Source organism: Helicoverpa armigera, chromosome 1, assembly GCF_030705265.1.
Source record: "Helicoverpa armigera isolate CAAS_96S chromosome 1, ASM3070526v1, whole genome shotgun sequence".
In the NCBI taxonomy this organism is placed as follows: domain Eukaryota; kingdom Metazoa; phylum Arthropoda; class Insecta; order Lepidoptera; family Noctuidae; genus Helicoverpa; species Helicoverpa armigera.
Window position 1 is genome coordinate 15,992,289 of NC_087120.1, and position 27,224 is coordinate 16,019,512.

The 27,224-nt window shown below is 36.4% G+C and overlaps 1 protein-coding gene across 2 annotated transcripts; it reads right to left on the reverse strand.

Annotated features, from left to right (window-relative positions):
• Positions 1-1,829: 1,829 nt before the first annotated feature.
• LOC135117315 (forkhead box protein F2-like) lies at positions 1,830-27,000 on the reverse strand. 2 transcript variants are annotated; one of them, XM_064036314.1, is made up of 3 exons: positions 25,898-27,000; positions 5,607-5,687; positions 3,088-3,225 (listed from the first exon to the last, which is right to left on the reverse strand). In XM_064036314.1, the coding sequence occupies exons 1-2, from the start codon at positions 26,616-26,618 to the stop codon at positions 5,638-5,640; spliced, it is 771 nt and encodes a 256-aa protein (XP_063892384.1). In that variant the 5' UTR covers positions 26,619-27,000; the 3' UTR covers positions 3,088-3,225; positions 5,607-5,637. The 2 variants fall into 2 exon arrangements, with proteins under 2 accessions (XP_063892381.1, XP_063892384.1); XM_064036311.1 differs by lacking the exon at positions 5,607-5,687 and having other exon boundaries at positions 1,830-3,225.
• Between the last annotated feature and the right edge of the window lie 224 nt (positions 27,001-27,224).

Sequence of the window (27,224 nt, forward strand, 5' to 3'; positions counted from 1 at the left end):
GGAGGGTGTCGTGTGCCCGTCACCAAGAACCAAAAATGCAGATTGTGACGAATTCAGTTATACATAAGTATATGACCAGCTTTTTATTTATTTTTTGCCTTATACCTAACTTTTATTTTAGCAAAAATGTGTTACAACGCATTCAATTTTATAGCACTTTAGAAAACTATAGTTTTCGTTACAGCATTTTTGTAAAATTTATTTATTAAAAAAAAATCTATTAATAATTAGCTTTTTTTACCCTCACCCTTTCCCTCACTTTCAAAAACCAAGCATTCCTATAATGACATTTAATCCTTAATTATAATTATTATTGATTCGGAGAGTCCTTGTGTACGCAAATTAAAAAAACGAGTGTTAAAAGTAATTTTTCACTACTTTTCTCAAAGTGCAACTGAAGTGTACTACTTACTCAGGAAGTAGGTAGGTACTTACCAAGTTTTATACAAAAATACCAATAAAAATAGTAATTTTTAGAATCGACCGGCAATAAACAACTGTTCTGGTGTTGCGGGGAAGCAGCAACGCAAGCGATTATAATCGTTCACCATCAGGCTTATCTGCATATTTTGTTTCCAAGCCATTTGGCAATACCTACATCACTTACGCTATAGTCATGGAGAACATAATCACTCGCGGAGGTGTCACGCCTAAGAAATTGACGCGCCAAAATGCGGATGAGCGGGGGATGAGGCACGTTACTGTTTCCGCCATTACACGCCTTGTTTGGACCCAAAAATCTTTGACGGATGTCTCAAAGAACGCGAACGCCTACTTAGTTCACTTGTAACTGATCGTTTTGTTAATGCCCACCGTACGAATTTAAACTAGAAGAAGGCGCCTGACCTACATGCATTACGGCATCTCTGCTCATATTTCCTTACTCTGTGACAATTATTAGCTAGTCAACAAAACTAGCTCTGGTTTCTATAACTTTTTACTAAAAAACTTGTAAGTATTTAAAACTGGTTAAAAAACGTTTTGGGTTGTTGCAGCACTCATCGTTCGTTATCTTCGTTCCGTGGAGATATTTACGGCATGCCAGGGTGCAGGCCACTTATGACGTCCTGTCAACACCAGCCACTGTGGAACCAAACATGGATAATGTATTGTGCACTAATGGCTGCTCCTAATATTCTATCCATCCATTGAATTGGTTACTAGAGATAGATAGACATTTACCTCCGTGTTTAATATACAAGTAATTTGTTCTTCTTACACAGATACTTCGACGCCTAATCAATGTTCTTGTACATGTACTATGTTATTATGTTATTATCTTTGTAGGTACAGTTTTTTTTACAGTTTTTACAGTGTTTTTAAAGATAAGTAGATTAAGTTTGTACCTCTATATAGATAAGTAGATTAAGTTTGTATATACATATAGTGTGTACATATTTGATGGAACAAAATAAAAGAAAGTTATTATCTAGTAGAAGAATCAGTAGGTACTTAGATAGCTAGAATATACGACGAAGACTAGTTTAAGTAGCAGTGTTATTAAATTGTATTCACAAATGCTTGAACAAAATTTATTTATACATTTTGTGAAATATCTAAGTTCACAGAATTATATCATATGTTGTGTGTAAAAGAAAGTGTGTGTGTGTAAGTGAAGTATATAGGCAAGTACTGAAGATGTTAAAATATTTGTATGTTTTATCTATTTGTTGACTATTTTTAAGGGTCTATGTTTTAGGGATGTAGGTCAATGTCAGTTGGTACCTATCTTCTGACCACAACGAACACCAAAAAACGTAGTGAAAGTGTAATGTGGTAATTAATTATATCAGAGAAAAAATAGGGACAATAAGTATAAAATAAAAATAAAATTATTTAGAGTTTATTAAAAAAAAGAAACAGCTTACAACTAATAAAAATACACCGTCTTCATTTAGACACGAGAAAATAATACATACATAAATATGAAATAATTAACATACTTAATACTTTTGTACGCTTACTATTATTATATTATTCTAGCAATTTACTAATGACTTTGATAAAATAATATCCTACTGGTTTAAGTTAACTCTAAGTCCTACTTAATGATCACTGCGAATATTTAAAATTAATTAAGAATTTGCAATTTATCATCTAAGTACATATATAAAAAAAAAACTGAAAACTTCAAGGCAAAAATATCAAAGTGAAAACAAAATGATTTGGTCAGGTAACAAGCAGGTAATAAAATCAAGTTTACAAATACAGTACGTAGGTACCAATTTTCATAAAAAAAATGGGTACCTAAGTGTCAAAGAACTCAAGATATTGACATTTTAGCACAACAACAATAACCAAGCAACAGTTCTTTTTTAAAAGCTTTTATAAGTATTTATTTTTCAGTAATATAAAGGTACAATTGAGTAAGATGGAATAACCTTAATTATTGGAGTTGTACTTACTAAGGCACAAAATTAGAGCTCTGAAATATATTAAAAGTCCTGTAATTTGCAGGGTCTTACAGTATATTTTGCCTATGTATACCATTAAGCCTATGTATAAAAGTTTGGATGAATAAACATTAGACTTTGACAATAATTGAAAAGCAAAAAGAAGTACTGTAAAAAACTAGCAACATAAAATGAAATCTGAAACCATTTAATAATGATTCTTATGATAAATACTTGAATCTAAACTAAAATCTAAACAACTAACATAAAACTAAACATAATTATGGTACACTAAGTAATTTCAAAACTGATGAAAAATACAAATAATAATTACTATAACATTAAATTTGGCGTTCATCTTAGCTACTCATGCGAGCGACGTTTTACCGTCAGTTGCACAAAGCTCCATTAAAGTTAAAACTTGAATAATTCTATTGCTGACTCTTTTTATCTTGTTGACAAAGAAAGAGTCAGCAATAGATTTAAAGAAGCCTTAACCTAATGGACCTTTGTGCAACTGACGGTTAGATTCTCATACCACCATACCTTTACAAAAGTTCACACTATCGGTGATAAAATATCCATACAGAAATAAAAAAATAAAATTACTGGTAATAAGACGACGGAGGTGGACCGGGCGTTGGTACCGAGGCTGGTGAAGGCAGAGTTGGTAAGGGCGTTGGCGGTGGTGACGAGTAGACCTTGGATCGGTCAGCAGGGAGAGCTGGGAGTGATGATGATAGCCCGAAGCCTCCAAGGCCGGTGATGGAGGAGCCTCCACTGAGCATCTGGCCGTGCACCCCCCTCATGCCGGCGAACATGGGAGCTGAGCCTGAAGAACAAAGTTATTATATTAGTATGTGTGTATGTGTCAGTTAGAGGCGCAGCGCATGACATCATCATTATTTGTGGAGTTGATACATTTTTCATTGCACATTGTATGTAAAACAAGTGTTCGCTAAAGCTGGCTTACCTATATTATTAAATAAAATAATGTTTTCTCGTATACTTTATGATGTTACAAGAATAAATGACAAGGGAACTTTGTTTTTGTGTCGCTGAAAATGACAGATAGAAGTTTGAAAATCATTAGGCCCATACAAGTAATGTAAAACCCTGAATATCTTGAAATTACGTATAACTAGCCGTTTTCCCGCGGTTTCCCCTGCGTCCCGTGAGAGCTACTACCCGCACCGGGATAAAATATAGCCTATGTTACTCGCAGATAATATAGCTTTCGAATGGTGAAAGAATATTTAAAATCGGTTCAGTAGTTTTTGAGTTTATCCATTACAACCAAACAAACAAAAAAACAATCCTCTTTATAATATTAGTATAAATTATGAATTTAAGACAAATTACAAGCAGCAGAGCTGAGTTCGTGACGATCGTATTGTGAGAAAAAATCTACCCACATAGGAATTGACATTTGTTAAACAAGTGAAATTTAAGAGAATCGAAACTCTATACTGATACAATGTTCGTTTTGCTATTAAAAAAGTTGTAGGCGTAGCCACATATCTGTAGTATGCAAAACAACGGATAGACAGAATATTGGAAACTTCTGTTAAAGGTTAGAATCCCTCTTCAATTTTACGTACTTTCTGAATACATGAATCTATAGTGGTGCCAATATAGAATATAGAAGCTTGGATCTAAAACCGGCGCATGGGAGTGGTCAAAAGGCTATCAAAATATTATTGCATATTAACGAATCAAAAGCTTATGTAATTAATTCAGCAGTTAGGTACGAAGACACGTAGATGGGTTTGCAACAATAAAAAGAGATCAATTTCGTAAAATAAATGGTAAAACAACGACCAATTAACAAAAACATATGTTCCGTAGACAACTATACAGGTTCGGTAAACCACGATCTCTGTGGAAAAAAATAACCAGTGCAGTACTGACAACGCGATGATAATAAATGTGGAGCCGGCGTAAAACCTCACATACACGCGTGTTCTCATAAAATATGTGGATGTTAGGCTATAATTGCGCTCCACTGGTTCCCACCGCGGCGCCGCCTGTGCCTCGTCTGTTAGCGGCCACGTGCACCACCTAATCGACGTAATTTAAACAAACTAGCAACACCAACCAATTGCCCGCCTTTAGGAATAAAATTTTACTTCGACATAAAATTTTCTAAGAACTCCATCCAGTCTCACCAGCTATACATATGTATATGCAAGCAATAGTATCCCAATATCTCTCGATACAAAACTATTCTCAGAATTTTGTGGAAACCACAATATAAATTCTGAAATGAAATTGTTTGATTACGACATTCATCATTTCTACTTTGTTGAGTGAGACAGCAGAAGATTATCAATATTTTTTCAATAGTTTACTTTTGATAATACATATATTGCGGGCACTGTTTCGACTTCCGAGAATGCTAAAACTGTTTCTTATTTAACTGTTTATGAAAGACTTTTATAATGAAAAATAGAAGTGTTGTACTGTACGGACGATCATAAGCTCACATTCCGTTAGTTGTCATCGCTTTGTAAAGGCCATAGATTACGCCAGGGAGAGGGCCTCGGCGATGGGATAAATTGCTCTCAAGTTGGCAGGCGACGAGAGATGCGCGCCGGGGCGGCCGCGCCCGCGCCGGCCCGACACCGAATTACATTACTTTAACAGTTTAACTATAGATTTATTGGGATTTAAGTGGCACACGCAGGTACATGCAGCGCCAACTATCCCTGGAGCAGATATAAAAGAATTCGCATAAGTCGCACAGCTATTGCACATAAAATTCAATTTACAAATGTAATATGTTCGCTAGCGAATTATGTGAATCCCGAATGCCGCAAATTTATGATAGTAATCAAAATATTTTTTATGTCATTGAAGCAATAAAACTGGATAATTCGTTTTATATTAGTGTATGCATGTTTCCCTAATTAGATTCATTTACGACGTCAGATGTGTGTGAATGTAAGAATATCTGAAACGATAAGCGATCCATTCAAGTTCGTGAGTTTGGCAGGCATTAAGGATTCACGAAGACGCAATATTCCAGAAAACACGAAGAACAAAGGAATCCGAGTTTTGTGCACTTCAGCGTAACTACAAACTTGCGTTACTGAAGAAAAGCTCCCGCACAAGTTAATGTTTGTGAAGCCTAATGACGACTTACACTCGGATTGCTTTGAACACAAGATAGATACAATTCGCGGTGACAAAAAGTTGAAGTTCTCATAATACCTGATAGTTATCATCGTAGGACGAAAATCTTTCAAGTCACAAACGTTGAAAGGTAATCTGGTATTGCGCCATCGATCCTCCCTAAATAAGAGAAATTATATCTTTAATATTAACCTTTGAAACTATCATCGAACAACTTTGGCAGTCGTTATGGGTAGTCAGAAGCCCGTAAGTCTGACAACCAGTCTTATCAAGGGGTATTTGGTTGCCCGGGTAACTGGGTTGAGGAGGTCGGATAGGCAGTCGCTTATTGTAAAAAACTGGTATTCTAGCTGCATTCGGCTAGACTGGAAGCCGACCCCAACATAGTTGGGAAAAGGCTAAGCAGATGATGAATTTTAACCCTTTAGACATAACGGCGGAGTTTACACGTGAGACGAAGAAAATTACAAGAAATTAAAAATACTGTAACGACTGGTATATTTTTTCATTGCCGTTATAAAACTGTTTGAATTTGTAAAATTGTAGATACATACTTTTGTGATACCTATTTTATTAGCTAAGGAAATTATTGCCGTAGGGAAATTATACCGGTAGTGATTACAGTAATAAAAAAATGCTGAAAAAGTCAATCGTAAAAATTTTTGGTACTACGTACTGACAAAGTTTTTTTATATTGCTGTTTTTTGTCGGTCTGTTGTAAAAAGTAACCTCTTTTTTTGAAGGTCAAGGTTGCCATATGAAAGGGTTGATTTTTTTAGCAAGTATTAGGCGCAACTGCAATCAGAAACGTTCAGTTTTTTAGTTTTTTTTTTGTCTTGCGTGTTTATGGTAGAAGCTAAATCTGTTGGTAGTGAGGGACCACCCATTAACTATGTTACGAATATTCGTGTCAAAATATTGGCGTTATTAAATTAAAAGTTAGTAATAATGGTATAATGATTATAAATAATAAAAAAATCAAAAAGTATTTTGATAAGTACATTGTGGTAGATGGTAAAGCTACTAGAACTCGTTTTCGAACTAGTTTGTGTTGTCTGTTTATTTAAGACAAGTTTATGTAAATAGACCGAAATGTCTTACTCTAACTTGAATAAAATGAAAATGAGCATATATGTGACATTACAGGAAACTGAATGAATATTAATGATAAAAAAAAACTACACAAAGTACGAAGCAACGACAACATTTTTCTTTTTCTCATTACATTGTTACTGGATGCACCCTCGTTACCCGTCGGGAATCGATTTCAAATCGGACCGCACACGTCGAGTCAAATGCATCGATCTGTGTCAATTACTCGAGTTATTTATATCGAATACAAAATAGAACAATACTGAAGATGTGTTATTTAGAGAAACAACTGTTTTAACTGACACCGGAAAATGCTGTTCGGTATTTGAAGAATTCAAAATTAACTATGTACGATATGCGGCTGGTGGACGTTTCTTGTGACCAAGAGGCTGGCTATAACATCGGACAAAGGATTGGCATGGCGATCCAACGAGGTGATGCTGCCAGCCTCTTGGGCACGCTTCCAGTCGACAGCGATGGTGATGAATTTTTTTACGCTTTTTTTCTACTATCATAGATGTAAATTAATGAACGGTAGTATGGGTATGGAAAAAAATGACTACTGAAAAATAACTTTGTTCTGTGTGATATGTACTGTGTGAAAATGAACAGTGCTCAAAAAGCTACTCTTTGCAACATGAAGCTTCGTAAAATTAACCTAGATACTATCAATCGATTGGCCTACTTCTGAAATGAATATAAACGTGATACTCTGACAGCAGTGTTTTGTTAAAAAAAAAATAAAAACAAAAGCTGCCTGCCTGTATCAATAATCCCAGATATTACAGGTACATATGTAACTAAAAAAAAAGAAAGAAATTGTTTAACAATCAGTTTAGAGGACTGAATATTTGTGTGTATGCAAGAACATATAATCGTAATTACATTCGTTTGTTTCAGGAGCGACAGAGCATGAAAACTTATGAAAATAATGATAACGTTTTCATACGAACGGGTTTTTTCCGTTGGGATTATTGTCGTCCGGAATGTCGCATGTAAAAAGCCGGATGGAAAATCAGCCGATGTGAAAGCGTCTTGTAGGATAAGTAGGTATTTAAGTGTAGATATGGTATTTAAGTATCAACTAATAAAACTTCTTTCAAAACAATAGACATACCTAAATAGAATATCTGAACCTACATAACAAAAATTGCATTATATTTCAAGTATCTAGCTCTAAAAGACGTTGTATATGTTACGGGTAAAGCTAGAAGCTGGAGTAAACCTAGGTTTACCCGGGTTGACTTAGTATTACCCAAGCTTCTTGGGTAAAGTCCGAATAATAAGTCAAGTAAATTTTAATTCGGGGTTTACCCATGCTCACCTAGGTCTACCCAACTCTGACTGGGTAATGTAAAAAATTTGTGTAATTAATTATTGAAATGAAAATCCAAGGTCATTTTTAACATTTATAATTTACAAAAACATACACAGGCTACCGTAATCGCTTTAAGAGCATAAACTTAATAGCTTTAATAGAAAAAAACTAATAACGGTCGTTGTTGTTCAAATTGAAATTATTTATTTGAGCAAGATAAACTGCTGTGACATTTAGAATTGCACAATTTTCCTGCAGCTTTGCATGAACACTTCTTTGTGGCACATTCTGTTTTGCAATTAAACCTTTTTAGAATAACGCCACGGGCTCGAAAATAACGCAACACCTAACATTACCCAGTCAGAGTTGGGTAGACCTAGGTGAACATGGGTAAACCCTGAATGTAAAATTTATTTTACTTATTATTCGGACTTTACCCAAGAAGCCTGGGTAATACTAAGTCAATCCGGGTAAACCTAGGTTTACTCCGCCTTCTAGCTTTACCCGTAACATATACAATAAACGTTTAATCAAGAACAGGAAATCGAGTCCATTAGTGCGATCCAAAGTGACTAATACAAAGTTGGTTACTTCGCAGAAACAAAAGTAATCGCGTACAAATAAACGGCGGCTTCGCTCGCAATCGTAAATTAAAATACACCTCATCTTTCGAGAAATTTGAGTCTTACTCATTGCCGTCAACTTGCTAGCGACAGCCCACCTTAAACCGTACAACGAATGTACTGAAATAAAATTTTCAAACACACGTCAGTTACGTTAAATCAAAAAATGCTCATAAACCGAGCACCCATAGGCGAGCATAAACACAGAATCAAGGTTGTCGTTCTTAAAATCATTCTCGATTTTTTTATTAAAGCCAGCGTTAGAGTTCCGCCGACGGCGATATTTTTGAAATACCTATTGCATTTATAAAGATCAAACGGTTTGAACAAACGGGCGTTCGTGTAAACACATCAGACGCGTAGCTGCGCGTACGCAGCGCCATTATCACACGTAAACTAAAATACATCACCACGCTCTCTCAGGAACTTTTATATTTTATGATCTTTTTGTGCTCAGGCGCGTAACTTTCAGTAACGTATGTAGGTTCTATGTGCTTGTGTTGTCTGGATTCAGGGACTGGATTTATTTTGTAACTAACCAGCTACCCGCTCCGGCTTCACACGGGATAACAGTATTTCCCCTCTTTTTAATGTATGTTATTATACATATAAACCTTCCTCTTTAATTACTCTACCTATGAAAAAAAACGCATGTAAATCGCTTGCGTAGTTTTAAAGATTTAAGCATACAAAGGGACACGGGGACAAAAAAAGCTACTTTGTTTTATGCTATGTAATGATGACAAAATATGTGCACTGATGTATTTAACTAGCTTTGACCAGCGGTTTCAGCATGGTGAAAGGGAAATTACTCCACCCTCCCATATATAAAAAAGTAATCTATACCCTTCATCAATAATAATAATTGGGCCAATTAACACGGAAAGAGACCTGAAGTTTTCAAATCAGTCCGGTGGTTCTTGAGATTTGCGCTTTTAAACAAACTCTTCAGATTAATATTGCTAATATAGTTACCTCTGTTACCAAATAAAGCCTATGTTCCTTATCAGTCATTATGGGATAAGTATGGGAGAAATAAAGTTTTACTAAGTATTTATCTCCCGATAAAAAAATACTTACATATTTTTCAAAACCATCTTCTTATCGAGTGAGCTGCAGGTGTAATCAACCTAGCAAGCCCTGGTATCAGAAATCCAACTGAAGATTTATCACAATAAGGGTGGACGATACTTAACTAGTATAGTAAAATACTGATTAGCCTAGATTAAGCTTTCACAATTATATGTAACATTCCAAAGGCAATATTACAGCTTACAGCTGAAATGGTGTTTATTCTTGACTTCCATAAGTTCAACTTAAGCTAAGTAACCCAATTCATAGGTAGGTACGTAGGTATCGTAAGATTGTACCCTTATCTTAATTATTGGGCTATCGCTGCACTCAGCATTCACAATTTTTCACAAGGATGTGATAGATCATATTACAACAGTCAATTATTTCAAGTAGGTACTACTTAGTATTGGTACCAAAATTAAGAGGTCAAGACGTTCTTATCAGTAACTAGCTTCGGCCGATGGTTTCACCCGCGTCCCGTGGGAACTACCTACAGCCTTCTTCGACAAAGTACTTTATGCTGGCCATAATTCCTTAATTACGTTTAATAATTACAAGGAGCATATTAGTTACACTTAGGGAATCAATATCTATTTTATAAAAGAAAAACCTATAACAAGCATTTTCCTAATTGTATGAAAGTATCATAAGAAATGCACATTAAATAGTGCTTATTTCAAGTAAAAAATACTACACAGTCAAATTATATTAACAGCTGTGGAAAACAATTTTTAACACGCTTATATTAGCTTTACTTGTAACTATGTATGTATGTAAGAAAATCTTGGAATGTTAATTCTGTGTAGGTACTAGTGAGCCATTTGGCCATGGGAAGATAGCATAATATGATTGGGTGATCCGTGATATAGGGATAAACGATTATCCCTTCTACCTACATTGAGAATAATCTGCAAAAACCAACTTCGAAAGTAAACACAAAACAATGATACAAATCGTTTATGTAAAACGAAGAACCGACCTTTAAGAGATGCATCAGAGCGTCTGCCTTGCAACTGCACATGTTATACCACATTTTATGGGTCGTAAGGGAGTTCCAAGCTTCTAAGAAACCGGCCTGCGCACATGGGCGGCTATAAACTGGGCGATTATCCGGCCCTGCGCAGGAGTCTGTATTTATTGGCCGTCTATGTACGCTGCGCCTTAATCGGACGCCATGCTGGCAGTTTGGCGATGTGCTCCGATTTGTTTGTGTTAATTTCGCACTGTATTTTCGGATGGTTTAGTCGGAATTTTGTAGTGTGTAAAAGAGTAAGGGTAAGATAGAATTAATCGCCTTTCGTACAGAGGCGCTATAATTGGACGTCCTATGGCTGAGATGATGATAATGATGAAATCTATTTACTTATTTATTTTTAAATCAGACTATTTCTGATAATAGATTTAAACAAAGGCGCAAACTATAACATTAGGTTTTGATTCATGAAACACTATTTTTTATGCATCGATATTATGTACAACGTACAATTTATCTCTATGTCTATCTATGTAAACCCTAATCTTACAAAACTTAGTTTGCTGTTTTTAAAATTGACTTAAATAGTTGTTTCCATAACTTATCCAATTATCGACAAATTAAAAATAATCTTAATTACGTGACTGACTAATGAAATTATGTACTTGAAACTTAACCTTTGAATTATTTTAAGACGAACTGAGCGCGCTTGAGAACATTCTCAAGTAGGTGCCAATCGTTTGAGGTTTTAAGTGGTAGTTATCGCTCACAGCTTCTAAGAATTAACATATTTTGTATATTTGTTACTCTATCGTACAAAACCATGGATGGCAGGACATTGATCAATGTCGTTTGCCAACAGAGAAATAGGGGAAGCTTGTGAAACTAGAAAGCACATCTTAAGAGGTTTCCTTTTGTAAATTTGACGTGAAAAAGTGCTAAAAACTAGCCTAGTTTCAATAAACGTTTTTGACTTTGACAGGTATAAAGCTAAAAGCTGTGCGAAGAAAGAGAACTAATCAAAAGTGCAATTTTGAATAAGTGTAATTTACTTGAAAAGTACCGGGCAAGAGCGTATTGGGCCATGCTCTGTGCAGAATTCCGTTTGTTTCAGTAAACTTCAGTTACTAGTTAAACAAGTTACATTTTTACCCACAATGTAACTTTATTGAACTCAATTTATTTTTCACAATGTAACAGAATCCAAAAACTAATCATTTTTTCAAGAATTTTACCCACACATTATGAGCAAGAACAAATCCTTATCTACTACCGTTACAAAATACTTTATTTGTATAATGAACGACCGACCCATGCTAACGAGAGAGCAGCCAAACTGAAAAAAACTATATTCAAGGTAAGGTTGATCACGAAGACATTTTCATTAAAATTGCTCGAATTTTGCTGTAACGAAACCATAGCGCGATCTAGGATTTGCTTAATTTGATCAACGCCATCTAGTTAGAAATTTTGAACTAGTTTGAGAAATTGGTTTAGGGCTATTACCTCTCTATCTACAGAGATAGAATTTGGACGTCAAATTCCTATCGCTGATAAACAAAACAATACATAGATCGAATATTGGGAGCGGCCTTTGTTGAACAAACTAGACGGGTTGTGTGTTGGGTTTTCGTTAGTAGGTAATTTTGAACTGTGTGGACCGATTTTTTTTACTTTATTTTCATTTCAAATGAGATTACGTTCAGAGTGATTATATATAAATTAAGTTTAATAAAAAAAAACCAGGAAAGTTTTACTTTTGAGATCTGTTTCATATTTTTTAAACTTGCGATTCAAAAGATAGACGGGCGACAATTATCTTTTTAGCCTTGGAGCAATTATTTCCGAAAATATTTGCATTATCAAAAAATGATTTTAGTAAACCTCATTTTTTTTTAAATACTTATCCTACAATATACCACACGTCAGGGTTGTAATGAAATAAAATCACTCCCCGCTTTCTGTATAAGGGGCGGCTTTCGCCGAAGAGATTGATATACCTACCTATATACACACATTACTGCCATAATTGAGCTTTCCAGAAATAATGGTAAAACACACTGAGATAAACCATGGACTGACAGATAGACATGGTGAAACTATAAGGATTCTTATTTGAATTCGAACCCTAAAAAAACATAAAAAGTATGAATATAATGTGCCTACCTACTAGTAGTTGTTAAGTCGAAACATGCCAGAAGATTGTTTTAAAAGTCGCCAACTTGGTTTGTAACACACCTTTTTTTGCAAAGTGGTTGAAAAATGGCAGCTACGATTAATAATGCCATTCGCAGAAAATTGTTTAAATAAATTAAAAGAAATTTCGGAAGTTAGCTAACACAACTTAACTGAGTTGGTAAAAATACGTAAAGTTACTTCCCTAAAGTTATATGTGCTGTGAACTTCAACATAAAAAGTTTCTGAGTAAGAAACCTTGTTTTACATTTCAGGAATTTTCCACAGTTCAGCAATTTAATTTTTGTTTATAAGGTTATAAGCTGTCGTTATAAAAAAAAAGTATTGCAACTACGCCAATAAGGACCGTGGAAATTGTCTTAGCTTTTTGAATTAAGAATGAAAACATATCTCTAATTCTAAATTCGAAACAAATTGGCTCAAGAAACTAACCAGCCAGTCAGAGATTCCAAATCTACACCCAGGGCCAGGATCTATGCTAGGTTAATATATCTCTCGAACGCAGCTTTTGAGATCTCCTGCATTATCATAGTATCCTAGTACCTCGGCCAGACGAAGTAATCAATACATTGCACGTTTTGGTACAGCGCCCCCATTAGTTTACTGCAGTATTGATTAGACTCAGTTATACAGAACCGAGATACTAGGAGTCTAGACTGATAAGAGCTAGATTTTATAAGCTAGAATTTATAATGTGTGCGTGTACTGTGTACGTCATCGTCGTCATGTAATGTTAGGTTTGAATGTGTGGGTGAGGGATGTGACGATGTACTTTCACTTTTCTAGTCCAGTGCATTGTTAGGACTAGCTCTTGACTCCTTTTGGTTATGAAGTCCGGGTGAAATTAGAACTGGCGCCAGATAAAATGTGTCGTATAGGTATAGTGTATGGTATGACAATCTTACGAAAACATGTCTTGGGATAGAAAAAAAATACTGAGCCCATTTAAACTACATTTGGTATTTTAACCTAAATTATAACAGAGAAAGAGGGTATCGATTTGAATGTTTTTTTTCTTAGGATTATATTAAGTGCTGGGGAAGTCATAACATAATTTTTAATTCGTCCCTTAAAATAAAATCTTCAGGAAACGAATGTAATTATTTTACCTAAGTACCTGATAGTATATATTATAGTACCGTATAAATCGTAATTTATAGTACTTCACTGATTAGATATTATTTAATATTTTTTTATAACACCAATCGGCTATTCATTAATTAATTTGCATTTTTGTATCAAGATTTCAGACAAAAATGATTCTCAAGCAAGAACGGAAGAATCAATCAGAACTGACCGTCAATACCAGGAAATAAGCACAAGAAAAGTCTTAATATAAATGCTTACATTTCTTTTCAGCTGGATAATATTCACTCATATCCTAATTCTTAATTGAAAGACTGCCCATTGTTATCGTCATCTGTCTATCCTTTTCCTAAAATGCCTAATATTTTATTTTTATTTATTTATTAAGATTTGCCAACTAAGATACATATCTAAACCATCTTAAAAATATGAGAAAAAACAGTTAGTGTATGCTCTTAAATTAAAGTTAGGCTTAACATTATTTTTAACACTGTTCAAGCAAAAAATATAATTAAGGAAATACAAACAATTAAGAAAGAAATAAAAACGTTATAAAACTATGTTTATAATAAAATAAAGTAAAAATATGTTTTGCATAATCATTTTCATTTGCTAGCATTTTCAAAATTGTGTAGGGGTCGGCTGTCTCACCAAATGCAGCTGAGTACCAGTGTTTTACATGTCCACTCGCATACTTGACCTCCTCACCCAGTTACAAGGGGAAATCGATGTGGGGAATCGATTGAGGGTGAAAATACTATCTATTGAAACATAAGTACCTACTTAAAACTCTGAAAATTCCTTTAAATCCTGAAAAAGCTCTATTCTTTTGTTTCATGAATTGAGTTATTTTGTGTTAAAATATAGCGGAACAGGGCTGGAGCTAAGAGGAATTATCAGAAGTAATGTATGTATGCATACGAAGAATACAACATGCCATCATCATCTGCCTAGCCTTTTCCCAACCAGGGGGTTGGCTTTCAGTCTAACTGAATACAGCTGAGTACTAGTGTTTTACAGGTGGCGACTGCCTATCTGACTTCAACGCGTTACCCGGGCAACCCAATACCCTTGGGTAAGACTGGTTATCAGATTTACTGGCTTCTGACTACCAGTAATGACTGCCAAAGATGTTCAAATGATAGTCTGAAGCTACGTTTGTCTTATCCTACGAAACGCAAGTCATTGATGTCCAAGATATACTTTACATGCATGACTAACTTTGTATGTACTATGTAGAAAGTACATACAAAGTTAGAAAACTTGCATAAGTGCCTGATCTGGAATCGAACCCACACTCATATATGAACTGTTGGTTCTTTACCCACTAGGTCTGAGGCCACCACGACTTAACGAGTAGGTACTTATGTATGTACAAAGAATATATGTATGTAAACAACATAAACATTACATAATCATATCAAGACAAAGACTTTTTTTACTTCTAATAGGCTTCTAACTTATCTCAGATTCGATTCCTTGGTTGGACAGTTAAAAGCTATGTGGGTTCTTAAGAAGCATCACAAAACAGCCTGGAGTCTGGAAGTTGGTGATGAAACACTCATGCTTAGGAAAACATATAAGTAAATATCAATCCTAGTCTTGCGCCTAATCTGTGTCTGAACCGATTTAAACAATTATTTCACTGATAAGCAGCTATTTTACACTATCCTCGAGTAGTTACATGTTGTTCGGCTGTTCTTATTTAAGGACATCAGCTCGCTGCACACGACATATATATATCGCTGTACACCAGCATTTGCTCAGACATCATTGGCAAAGGTTAAGGATAAAAGCCAGTAAGTCTGACAACCAGTCTACCGAAGGCATAATACCCGGTTAACTGGGTTGGGAAGGTCAGATAGGCAGTCGCTCCTTGTAAAACACTGGTACTCAGCTGCAGCCGGTTAGACTGGAAGCCGACCCCAACAAAGTCGATAAGGCTCGTGGAGATCATCAGAAGGGTCCAGTTACTATTCCCCCACACTTATAGCCCGATGGGCTGGAAATCAACTATAATACAGTCCAGTTAATATTAGCCATTGAAACTGCTATCTCTACAAATATTCACGGAACAACTGCACGAGAGCTTACGTATATAACGTAAGCTCTCGTAGGTCCTGGCACCAGGCAAGTGCTGCTAAGGCTGCCCTTGCTTGACTGCTTTTGGTCACTCCACTCCAGCGGTCTTTCTAATCCTTTTGATTTAAAATTGAGACTAGTCGAGCAGTAACATATCATAGCAAGTAACGTAATTAACCACAGGTTCTGGATATTATATTAGACAGCATGAGTAGCCTGTGTATGGCCAGCGAGCAGTTAGTGTAAATGGTCACGTCATCACGTTACGTCGAAGAACGATGAACTACTAGAAATAATATTACAGTATAGCAGTTATTTCCAAACTATACAAAGTACTTTATCTTGAACTTAGCAGAGTCAGAACAATTTAGTCGAATACCAAATTATAATTTTAATCGCATTAGGTATTTATTGCTTGAGTTTAGTTTAGGCAATGCTAAGAGAATAAGGAGTTTTTAAAGTCAAAAGTTATGATAGCACAAGCAGGTAGTCGATAAAGATGTTAGTAAGAACTTTTAAACATCAACAAAATATAGGTTTCATACAAGTAACTACTGTGGTGTGCACCCTAATACAATGAGGGTCTACCGATCGACTGTTAGGGGTAATAACGACTTCAATACAACAATTAAATTCTTTGCCTGGAGATGGGCAGCACGATCAGCGAGTCTGAAAAATATCCCACACTGAGCTCACTGAGTCGTTACGGAGAGTCAGAAGCCAGTAAGTCTGACATCTAATCTTACCTAGGGACATTGCCCGGGGAACTGGGTTGAGAGGCAATCGGGAGGTATTAATACCACCAACACGTATGCCCAGTGCGGTTAGTATTGGCGAATAACTGCAGCTGGAGACATCAGTCCAACAGTGGGAAGGAGACTCTCCAGAAGCCGGTCATATCGTTATTGGTACTCAGGAACTAGATTCTGCCAAACCCTTACTAAGGGTTAAATTAACTGGATTAAGAAATTCTGATATACTTAAAACCCAAACTCAAAACTACTACTATACTCATGGCTGTAAAACAGCACTTTTTGACGGCCACTGAAAGGCAGTCCCAAAACGGCCACCCTCCGCCATATCCTATGTCTTTTTGCTGGGAAGTTACACTAAAAGGTACTTAGTAAAATTGAGAAAGAAGCGGATATTTTTTCACTAGGTTCATGAGACTCGAAGTAAGTTTTTAATTAATGCATTTGAGAACTTCGCTTTCTGGTTTGACCCATCAAGATGATGTCAGTAGCTTCGCTCAAGTACTCCACAAGAATGCCTGGCTAAGTATGTGACGAGAGACGACGCGTGTGGTACTTATAGCGATCTTACTGGCCGAATAGAATGTGTGTTTAACCTCCTTCGTTGGGCTATGAGCGAATTTTGTTTTTTTTTTTACTTTTTGGATACGTTCTGAATTTAAAAATTAATTAGGCGCATTGGCATGTTAGAACTCATTGACATGTACATATCGATGTTAGAAATATTTTATACCATCTCTTAAAAGTTTTCCAATGAATTTACATACTAAAAGAAATGATTAAATAAACTTTTAGGATTTCTAAACTACTAAATTAATACATTTAACCCTCGTTAGAAAACTTAAATGAGAAAAAAATGAAGATTTGACTTAACTACAATTTCTTCGGTATAGTTTATTAGTTAGCACTAAACAAATTACGTGTATTGAAATAAGTAGGTATCATGATGTGACAGACTAAACATTAGGGGCCTTACTACAAAAACTTTAAACCCTGTTTTACGCTTGTCTAATAAAATTTTGGCTGCACAAAGTTTTTGTGGTAAGACGGTAGCCGTCTTACCACAAAAACTTTTAAACGTCAGTTTATGCCTTGTCTAAAAAAATGTCAAATTATGACGTTGACATATGGTTCATTTTGCTGCCAAAATTTTATTAGACAACTGTAAAACAGGGTTTAAAGTTTTTTTAGTATGGCCCTAGATATTTCATTAAAAAAATATATGTGAATCTATGCGTAAAAACCCAAGAAACTTTCAAGTAACAAACCGCGACGTAATTTCAGGAAACCTAACATAGACCTTCATGGAATGAACATCCATGATAGGTTCACCTATTAGATAGGTATTTTTTAGGTATTTCGGGACCGCCATAAGGGCGGTCAACTCAAAAATTGAAGAGAAAAAAAAGTGGAAATTTCACATCGTAACCTACATAGTCAATTGGCGCCTAGATTAATCTAACTTAACCTACGTCGTATAAAAGTACAAAAATATATCTCTGAAGATTCGATGTTGCGTCGCTGGGGTCATGATTTCAGGGTAACGAAACCATAGCGTGATCTATTTCGATCCAAACGCCATCTAGAGAGATGAAATGCAACGGAGTGCAGAATACTGCATTATTATGACCAGCATAACAAGGCACACGTTGAAACTAGGAACTGAAGACTTACGTACTGAATTTCAGCCGTGAAAACGTTTTAGTAAGACAACTAGCGCCGCTTCAAAAGCTCAGGTAATTTAGACGCGATAGGATAAACATTTTATTTATTTTAGTGTCTTAATCTATATTTTATTAAAGTTTTTATGCTTGGAATATTATTTTAGAAATACAAAGTAATTTTAAGTGTCATTAGCTTAAAGCCCCTGGTTGTTGTCTATGAACTTGGTAAAAGTCCAGCCGCCTCTTTCAATGTAACATTGTATTTTTAAATGTTATCGTTCCTTTTATGAGTTCAGTATGAAGTCAAACGTGGAAAATAAGAGATAAAAACCTAAACTGCTAATTGATCTAAAGTATGTGTGATAATCATCCCCTTAGATTAATTGACGCTAAGTTATTAAGAATGATCGCTCTAAAGTATAAGAATATATAAACCGTCAACGTATTTATTTTGTTTATCTAATAATAATATTTTTTTCTCGTTTAGAATTAAATCTTTCCCAATATTATAAAGCTGAAAAGCTTGGTTGTTGGAATATGCTAATCTCGGGGACTGTAGGTCCTATATTAAAAAAATATTTCAGTGTTAGGTTAGGTTGACGGAAGTAGGGCATGCAATACCGGTTAACCGGTTTCGTTTTTACCGGTAAATCGCCCATTTTTGAGAGTTTTAAATTACCGGTAAAAATAATATGAAACCGGTAATTTACCGGTTTTTACGTTTTTCTGATAAAATATAGCAATTGTTCATTTAACGTCAAATCTTTGTTATGTAGCTTGAATATAATGTAATGTTGCATACATTACGTATTGTAAGTGTTAAAGTTGCTGTTTTTTAGGAAAGTAAACTTGTGTGTCCTTAACTATCTCTAGGTTAGATACAAATCTTCTTTCTCATCTTAATTTATAAAATCTAAACAAATTGTATTCATTCGGTTATTCTGTTTTTCCTCATAGCTGTCGGCTCATACTAGGTACAAATGTAGCTAATGCTTATTTTACCTATTCTATGACCTTACTGATCAAGCAAGGGCTTTTACTTCACCACCATGCGGACAGCTCTGAGGACACGGTGGAGCACACAGTCCAGGTGTGCACTGCCTGGGAAGGGTACCGCCGTGTTGTCATCGAGGCAGTAGGCAGCGGCGACCTTTCGCGTCCTTCCCTGGTTCAAGCCATGGTCCGGAGCTAGAGGGAATGGGAAGCCGTCGCCTCCTTCTGCGAAGCAGTCATGCTCGAGAAGGAGACGACAGAGCGACTGCGAGTAGCACCTCTCATCCCAGCCGCTGTAGTGGACCAGGAAGACAACACGGGCGCTAAGGGTCGAGAGACGACTCCCGGCCACCGTAGGTGTTGGTCTGTGGGCGGTGAGTTCGGGTGGCTCATCGTTCCTAGGTCTGCATAGACAACAGACCCGTGTCAGCGGCGCGCGTTGTTCCACGGGCTTCTCAGGGAGATGTCAGCAAACCCAGTGGGGCCCAGCAGGCCTCCCGGGATTGTTTGAAAGAGTTACCGCGACCCTGGTCCATAAAACGCCTACTAAAAAACATGGGTTTTAGACAGAAAGAGTCTGTCATTTGATGATTTACCATAAACCACTTCGCTCTATCCTCCTGAATAGACATCTTCCTCTTCGAGTTCGCAGATTTTCATGTCATTCATTACGACACTCAACCACCACGGTTTCGGCCAGCCTTTGCGCCTTTGACCGGGTATATTGAGATTGAGTATCATATTCACCCTGCCGATGTCCTCAGGTGTCACTCCTTTTTACATGTCCGTACCATCGCAGCCGTTTCTCTTGCATTTTGTCGGCGACATCGCGTACGGATGGTACTTACATGTTTTTGTTACGGCCCACGTCACAAAAAAACGTTTACCACCTTATACTTTGCATATTTATTTAGTTTTTGCTTTAAGACTACCACCCAATCTTATTGTTTTAATATCACATTTTAAAAAATTACAAAAATTACCGTTTTACCGGTTTACCGGTAAAAATATTTTTATTACCGAATTTTTACCGGTAATTTTTGTTTTACCGGAATTGCATGCCCTAGACGGAAGTCAATTCTGAAAATTTCTGCAAAATTATCTTCACACGTAAATATTTATACGTATAATCATGGTAAATTAACAAGTTATTTGAAAAGTATTTTAATAAGTATGAGGACTAACAATTTTAGTAACTATCAATAAAAACTAGAACAAATAAAAGGAAACTCTCAACTTGATCATTTAAAACGTTTTCTAATTAGATAAAATTACAATTCAGTCTGTTCGATAATAAAGATGAAGTTAGACTAGAGTGAGACGACTGCGCGCGCGCAGAAAATGATCTATGAAAACATAGGCTTTTTATTGAAAGTTTTCCCAAATGGAAAAATATGTTTCTAGATCAATGCAATTAGTTGAATGTTGAAAAATTGAAGAATCGGCTTTAAATGTTGAAGAATCGTCTTTTCTAATCGGTTCTAAATTAAATTAGGCACAAAATATTTTGTAATTGCTGGATTTAGAACATTTTCATAGCATTAATATTTGTTTAGAAAAGTGTGTGTTTTTGTTTACGATTGGTCATTGTTCGTCATCGTGTGACCACAAACTCATTGATGACTTTGTTTCTCTTCTAAACGCGTTAAAAATATGCTGTCCATCCGTGCTTTCCTATTAGGAATAATGATGTGACAGACTAAACATTAAATATTTAATTTAAAAAAAAACTCCCTGTAAATCTATGCGTAAAAACCCAAGAAACTTTCAAGTAACAAACCGCGACATAACTTGAGGAAATCTAACACAAACCTTCATGGACTGAACATCCATGATAGGTTCACCTATTGGATAGGTATTTTTTAGGTATTTCGGGACCGCCATAAGGGCGGTCAACTCAAAAATTGAAGAGAAAAAAAAGTGGAAATTTCACATCGTAACCTACATAGTCAATTGGCGCCTAGATTAATCTAACTTAACCTACGTCGTATAAAAGTACAAAAATATATCTCTGAAGGTTCGATGTTGCGTCGCTGGGGTCATGATTTCAGGGTAACGAAACCATAGCGTGATCTATTTCGATCCAAACGCCATCTAGAGAGATGAAATGCAACGGAGTGCAGAATACTGCATTATTAAGACCAGCATAACAAGGCACACGTTGAAACTAGGAACTGAAGACTTACGTACTGAATTTCAGCGGTGAAAACGTTTTAGTAAGACAACTAGCGCCGCTTCAAAAGCTCAGGTAGTTTAGACGCGATAAGGTAAACATTTTATTTATTTTAGTGTCTTAATCTACATTTTATTAAAGTTTTTATGTTTGGAATATTATTTTAGAAAGATAAAGTAATTTTTAGTGACATTAGCTTAAAGTTTGAAGTCCCTGATTGTTGTCTATGAACTTGGTAAAAGTCTAGTCGCCTCTTTCAAAGTAATATTGTATTTTTAAATGTTATCCTTCCTTGTAAGAGTTCTGGATGAAGTCAAACGTGAAAAATGAGAATAGGAAACCAAAACATGCCAATTGATCTAAAGTACTTAAGTATGATAATTATTCCCGTAGATTAATTGACGCTAACTTATTAAGAATTATCGCTCTCTAAAGTATAAGAATATAAAACCGTCAACGTATTTCTTTTGTTTATCTTGTAATAATCATTTTTTCTCGTTTAGAATTTAATCTTTGCCAATATTATAAAGCTGAAGAGCTTGTTTGTTGAAATGAGCTAATCTCGAAACTGTAGGTCCTTTTTGAAAAAATATTTTATATATTTGTTAGATAGTCTGTTTACCTAAAAAGGCTATGGACTACTTTTCGACCGGGTGCGCGGAGTAGTTCCCACAGGATGCGAGTAAAACCGCTGATGGAAAACAAATACTGAACATTTTCTGTAGAATTATCTTCACACGTAAATATTGATACGTATAATCATGTTAAATGACCAAGTTTTTGTACCTATAAGTATGTAAATAAGTACGAGTACTAACAATTTCAGTAACTATAAATAAAATCTAGACCAAATAAGGTAAATATATCAACTTGATCACTTAAGAGGTTATTCTAATTAAGTAGATAAAATTATAATTCAGTCTTTTCAACACTAAAGATGAAGTTAGCCTATACAAAATGGGAACAAGATTTATACTTCGAAAAATCCTAAAAATTATTGATCCGAGCATCCCATTTATCCTAGTAGGTATAATTCTAGTAATGTTGACTGAAAACTTTAGATATTAAAAAATTATTACTTAGTAATAGAATACAATTTGACAATATAATTCAGAAAACACAGATACTGTGATTCTGAAAGATTGTATCGCTTTTCCATAGACGGAAGACTGCGCGCGCGCAGAAAATGATCTATGAAAACATAGACTTTAGATTGAAAGATTTTCTGAATGTGAAAAATATGTTTAGATCATTGCAATTAGGGAAATCTTGAAAAATTGAAGAATCGGCTTTTTGAAGATTTTAACAATTAAATTGGTTCTAAATTAAATTGGGCACAAAATATTTTGTAATTGCTGGATTCAGAACATTTTCATAGCATAAATAAAATATTTGTTTATAAAAGTGTGTGTTTTTGTTTACGATTGGTCATTGTTCGTCATCGTGTGACCACAAACTCATTGATGACTTTGTTTCTCTTCTAAACGCGTTAAAAATATGCTGTCCATCCGTGCTTTCCTATTAGGAATAATGATGTGACAGACTAAACATTAAATATTTAATTTAAAAAAATCCCTGTAAATCTATGCGTAAAAACCCAAGAAACTTTCAAGTAACAAACCGCGACATAACTTGAGGAAACCTAACACAAACCTTCATGGACTGAACATCCATGATAGGTTCACCTATTGGATAGGTATCTTTTAGGTATTTCGGGACCGCCATAACGGCGGTCAACTCAAAAATTGAAGAGAAAAAAAAGTGGAAATTTCACATCGTAACCTACATAGTCAATTGGCGCCTAGATTAATCTAACTTAACCTACGTCGTATAAAAGTACAAAAATATATCTCTGAAGGTTCGATGTTGCGTCGCTGGGGTCATGTTTTCAGGGTAACGAAACCATAGCGTGATCTATTTCGATCCAAACGCCATCTAGAGAGATGAAATGCAACGGAGTGCAGAATACTGCATTATTATGACCAGCATAACAAGGCACACGTCGAAACTAGGAACTGAAGACTTACGTACTGAATTTCAGCCGTGAAAACGTTTTAGTAAGACAACTAGCGCCGCGTGAAAAGCGCAGGTAATTTAGACGCGATAGGATACACATTTTATTTATTTTAGTAGCTTAATCTACATTTAATTAAAGTTTTTATGTTTGGAATATTATTTTAGAAAGACAAAGTAATTTTTTGTGACATTAGCTTAAAGTTTAAAGCCCCTGGTTATTGTCTATGAACTTGGTAAAAGTCCAGCCGCCTCTTTCAATGTAATATTGTATTTTTAAATGTTATCCTTCCGTGTATGAGTTCAGTATGAAGTCAAACGTGAAAAATAAGAATAGTAAACCAAAACATGCTAATTGACCTAAAGTTTGTGTGATAATCATCCCCTTAGATTAATTAACGCTATCTTATTGTAAGTTACTAAGAATTATCACTCTACGGCAAAACAATACATAAACCGTAGACGTATTTTTTTGTGTACCTTCTAATACATCAATTTTAATTGTTTAGAAATAAATCTTTACCAATGTTATAAAGCTGAAGAGCTTGCTTGTTGAAATGTGCTAATCTAAAGAACTGTAGGTCTTTTTTAAAAAAATATTTCAGTGTATAATAGACTACTTTTCGACCAAGTGCGCGAAATAGTTCTCAAGGGATGAGGGTGAAACCGTTGGCCAGTTTTGAATATTTTACTCAGGATTATCATCACACGTAAATATTTATACGCATAATCATGTAAAATTACAAAGGTTTTGTAAAAGTATGTAAATAAGCACGAGGACTAACAATTTCAGTACCTAACTGTAAATAAAATCTTGACCAAATAAAAGAAAAGTCTTTCGTTCCTAATAATTTCAGAGCCAAATATAAAAATAAATTATAAAGGAAAACCTGTAATAGTCCATAAGAATCGAACTAGACCCTATGTTCAATCAGATACTATGTTATAGTTGTTTTAAGTTTATATTGTACTAGACTAAGATTAGGATAAGGCAGAGATTATATACAAATTATAATAAGAAAAAAAATGTATTTTAGTTAATTTTTTTTTATTTTTTTTTGGATGGGCATGTAGTGTATGTGTGAATACCTATTACCTTATATTTGTATGTGTGCGTGTCTATCCATCTTATTAAATCATGTAACATTTCATAGGGGGTCAGTAATAAATTAAGTCAGTAATTTAAGTTAATCGTAAGGAGCTGTGTTTCTCTAAACGCCCAACCTTATAACTTGATCACTTGGAAGGTTATTCAAGTTAGATATAATAATAATTCAGTCTATTCGACAACAAAGATGAAGCCAGTCTACACAAAATAGAAACAAGAACGTAACGAGAACTTTATTCTTGGAAAAATCCTGAAAATTGTTGATGCAAGGATCGTATATATCCTAGTAATAGTAGTAGTAGTGAAACTTTTGATATTTAATTGAAATAGTGTATAAGAGAATGCAATTTGAAAATATAATTCAGAAAACATAGATATAGTGATTCTGAAAGATTGCACCGCTTTTCCACGGAAGACTGCGCGCGCGCATAAAAGGATCTATGAAAACATAGGCTTTTTATTGAAAGTTTTTCTCAATTGGAAAAATTATGTTTAGATCATTACAATTAGGTAAATGTTGAAATATTTAAGAACCGGCTTTAAATTTTAAAGAATTGCTTTTTTGATGATTTTGACAATTAAATCGGTTCTAAATTAAATTGGGCACAAAAAAAAAATTGTAATTGCTGGATTCAGAACATTTTCATAGCACAAATAAAATATTTGTTTAAAAAAGTGTGTGTTTTTGTTTACAAAATATGGTCATGTTCGTCATCATGTGACCACAAACTCATTGATGACTCTGTTTCTCTTCTAAACGCGTAAAAACTATGCGGTCCATCCTTGCTTTCCTATTAGGAATGCCAGGAGGTGATCCTTACGGTATCAACTTGAGTACGTAAAATTTAATCAGTAGCTCAAATGTAAAACACGTGGTGTTAAAGCACATAAAGGTAACTTAGGTATGGTAAGCCACTTCTGCGTCTACCACAGAAGTGTTTCCCCAGTCGAACTGGTTATGCACAATTATTGATCAAATAGATATTAAAAAATTGAACATCTATCGGTCAGTAGGTTGTCTTATCTACTAGCCCAGGTAACCCATATGGACAGAAATCAAATGATTTCCCATCTTTCAATAGGCAGCAGCGGTCCACTGAAGGACCATTGCAGATACTGCTGGGACAAACGTCTCCAGAAGAAAGACTCAACGCTAGGGTCTAGGCTGTTTCCTCCAGTTGAGATGCATGAAAGGAGAATAACATAATAATGTGTGACTCACCATGTTCATTGGCTACAGCATACTGGTAGTTGGGGATGAGGTCCGGCAGGTCGTGGTGCGGCGGCGGCGACACGGGCGGCGGCCGGTAGCCCCCCTCCACGGCGCCGTACGGCAGCGGCCACTCGCGCTCGTTGATGGCGCCGTACGCGCAGTACTCGCCGCCGTACGCCAGCTGCTGGCCCGAGCTCGCGTGCGAGTACGCGCACGCGCCGTACTCCAGCGACCCGCTGCCGCCCGCGCCGGCGCCGCTGCCCCCGGCCAGCTCGTAGCCCGGCGGCTGCGACGGAGGCAGCGCCGCCACGCCGCCCCCGCACAGGTAGCTCCCGCTCCCGAACTGCGGCTTCAACGCCTGGCACTTCCGACGGAACCCGCGCGGTCGCCGCCTGAACGAACCCTCCTCGAACATGAACTCCGACGACGGATCGATCGTCCAATAGTGGCCCTTCCCCGGCCTACCGAGCCCCTTGGGCAACTTCACGAAACATTCGTTTAAACTTAGATTGTGGCGAACGGAATTCTTCCAGCCCTGGTAGGAGCTGCGGAAGAATGGAAACTGTTGCTGGAGGAACGCATAGATTTCGCTGAGCGTCAGCCTCTTGTTGGGCGAGTGCCGGATGGCCATCACTATGAGAGCGATGTAGGAGAAGGGTGGTTTCTCCTGGCGTCGCGTGGCAGGCGCGCGGCGCGCCGCCTCCTCGGTGGTTTGGTCCTCGGTCTTCATGCGTGCAGCGCGTGTGCGTCGGCGCGCGGGCGAGCTCACAGTGCGCGCGCGCCGCCTCCGGAGCCGCGCCGCGCCGCCCAGCCCCGCCCCACCGCGCGTCACCACTCCCACGTCCGCCTCTGCTCTCCAGCGTCTCGTCGAACCGAAGCTTACCGACGCGCGCAAACTCTCACACCTAACTGAAGCTTTAGCCCTAGTAACTATTAAGAAATCTGGGCCTTAACGTTTTAACTGGGTTGAGCAACGAAATCATTTTAGGAAAACTTTTCTAAATACGAAGCCAAGTAAAGTTGAACTTGAATACTTTTCGTAGTGGCTTATTTGTGTATGTATAACATTTCAGCAGTATTGCTGAGAGCACCTGGGCGCTATGGCTTGAGCCCTGGTGCTGGCGCGGTGGCTGGTGAGGCAGGGTGTGTGGGCACGTATGTGCGTGCGGTCATTGCTCTGGCGGATCCCCGTCTGTATCATCCACAAACTCATACAAACACCCAAACAGCGGAAAACCCGCTTAGACAATAATATTTACCCGTCGCAAGGACGCCTGTCGAACGCCCGCTCTTGACCTAGCACAATTAAACCAAACATTTTACTAGAACTATAAAA

Coding starts and splice junctions, on each gene's coding strand:
- LOC135117315 (XM_064036311.1), bottom strand. CDS start 26,618: ATGAAGACCGAGGACCAAACCACCGAGGAGGCGGCGCGCCGCGCGCCT. Junction 3,226..25,897: donor TGCTGTAGCCAATGAACATG/GTGAGTCACACA, acceptor TTTGTTCTTCAG/GCTCAGCTCCCATGTTCGCC.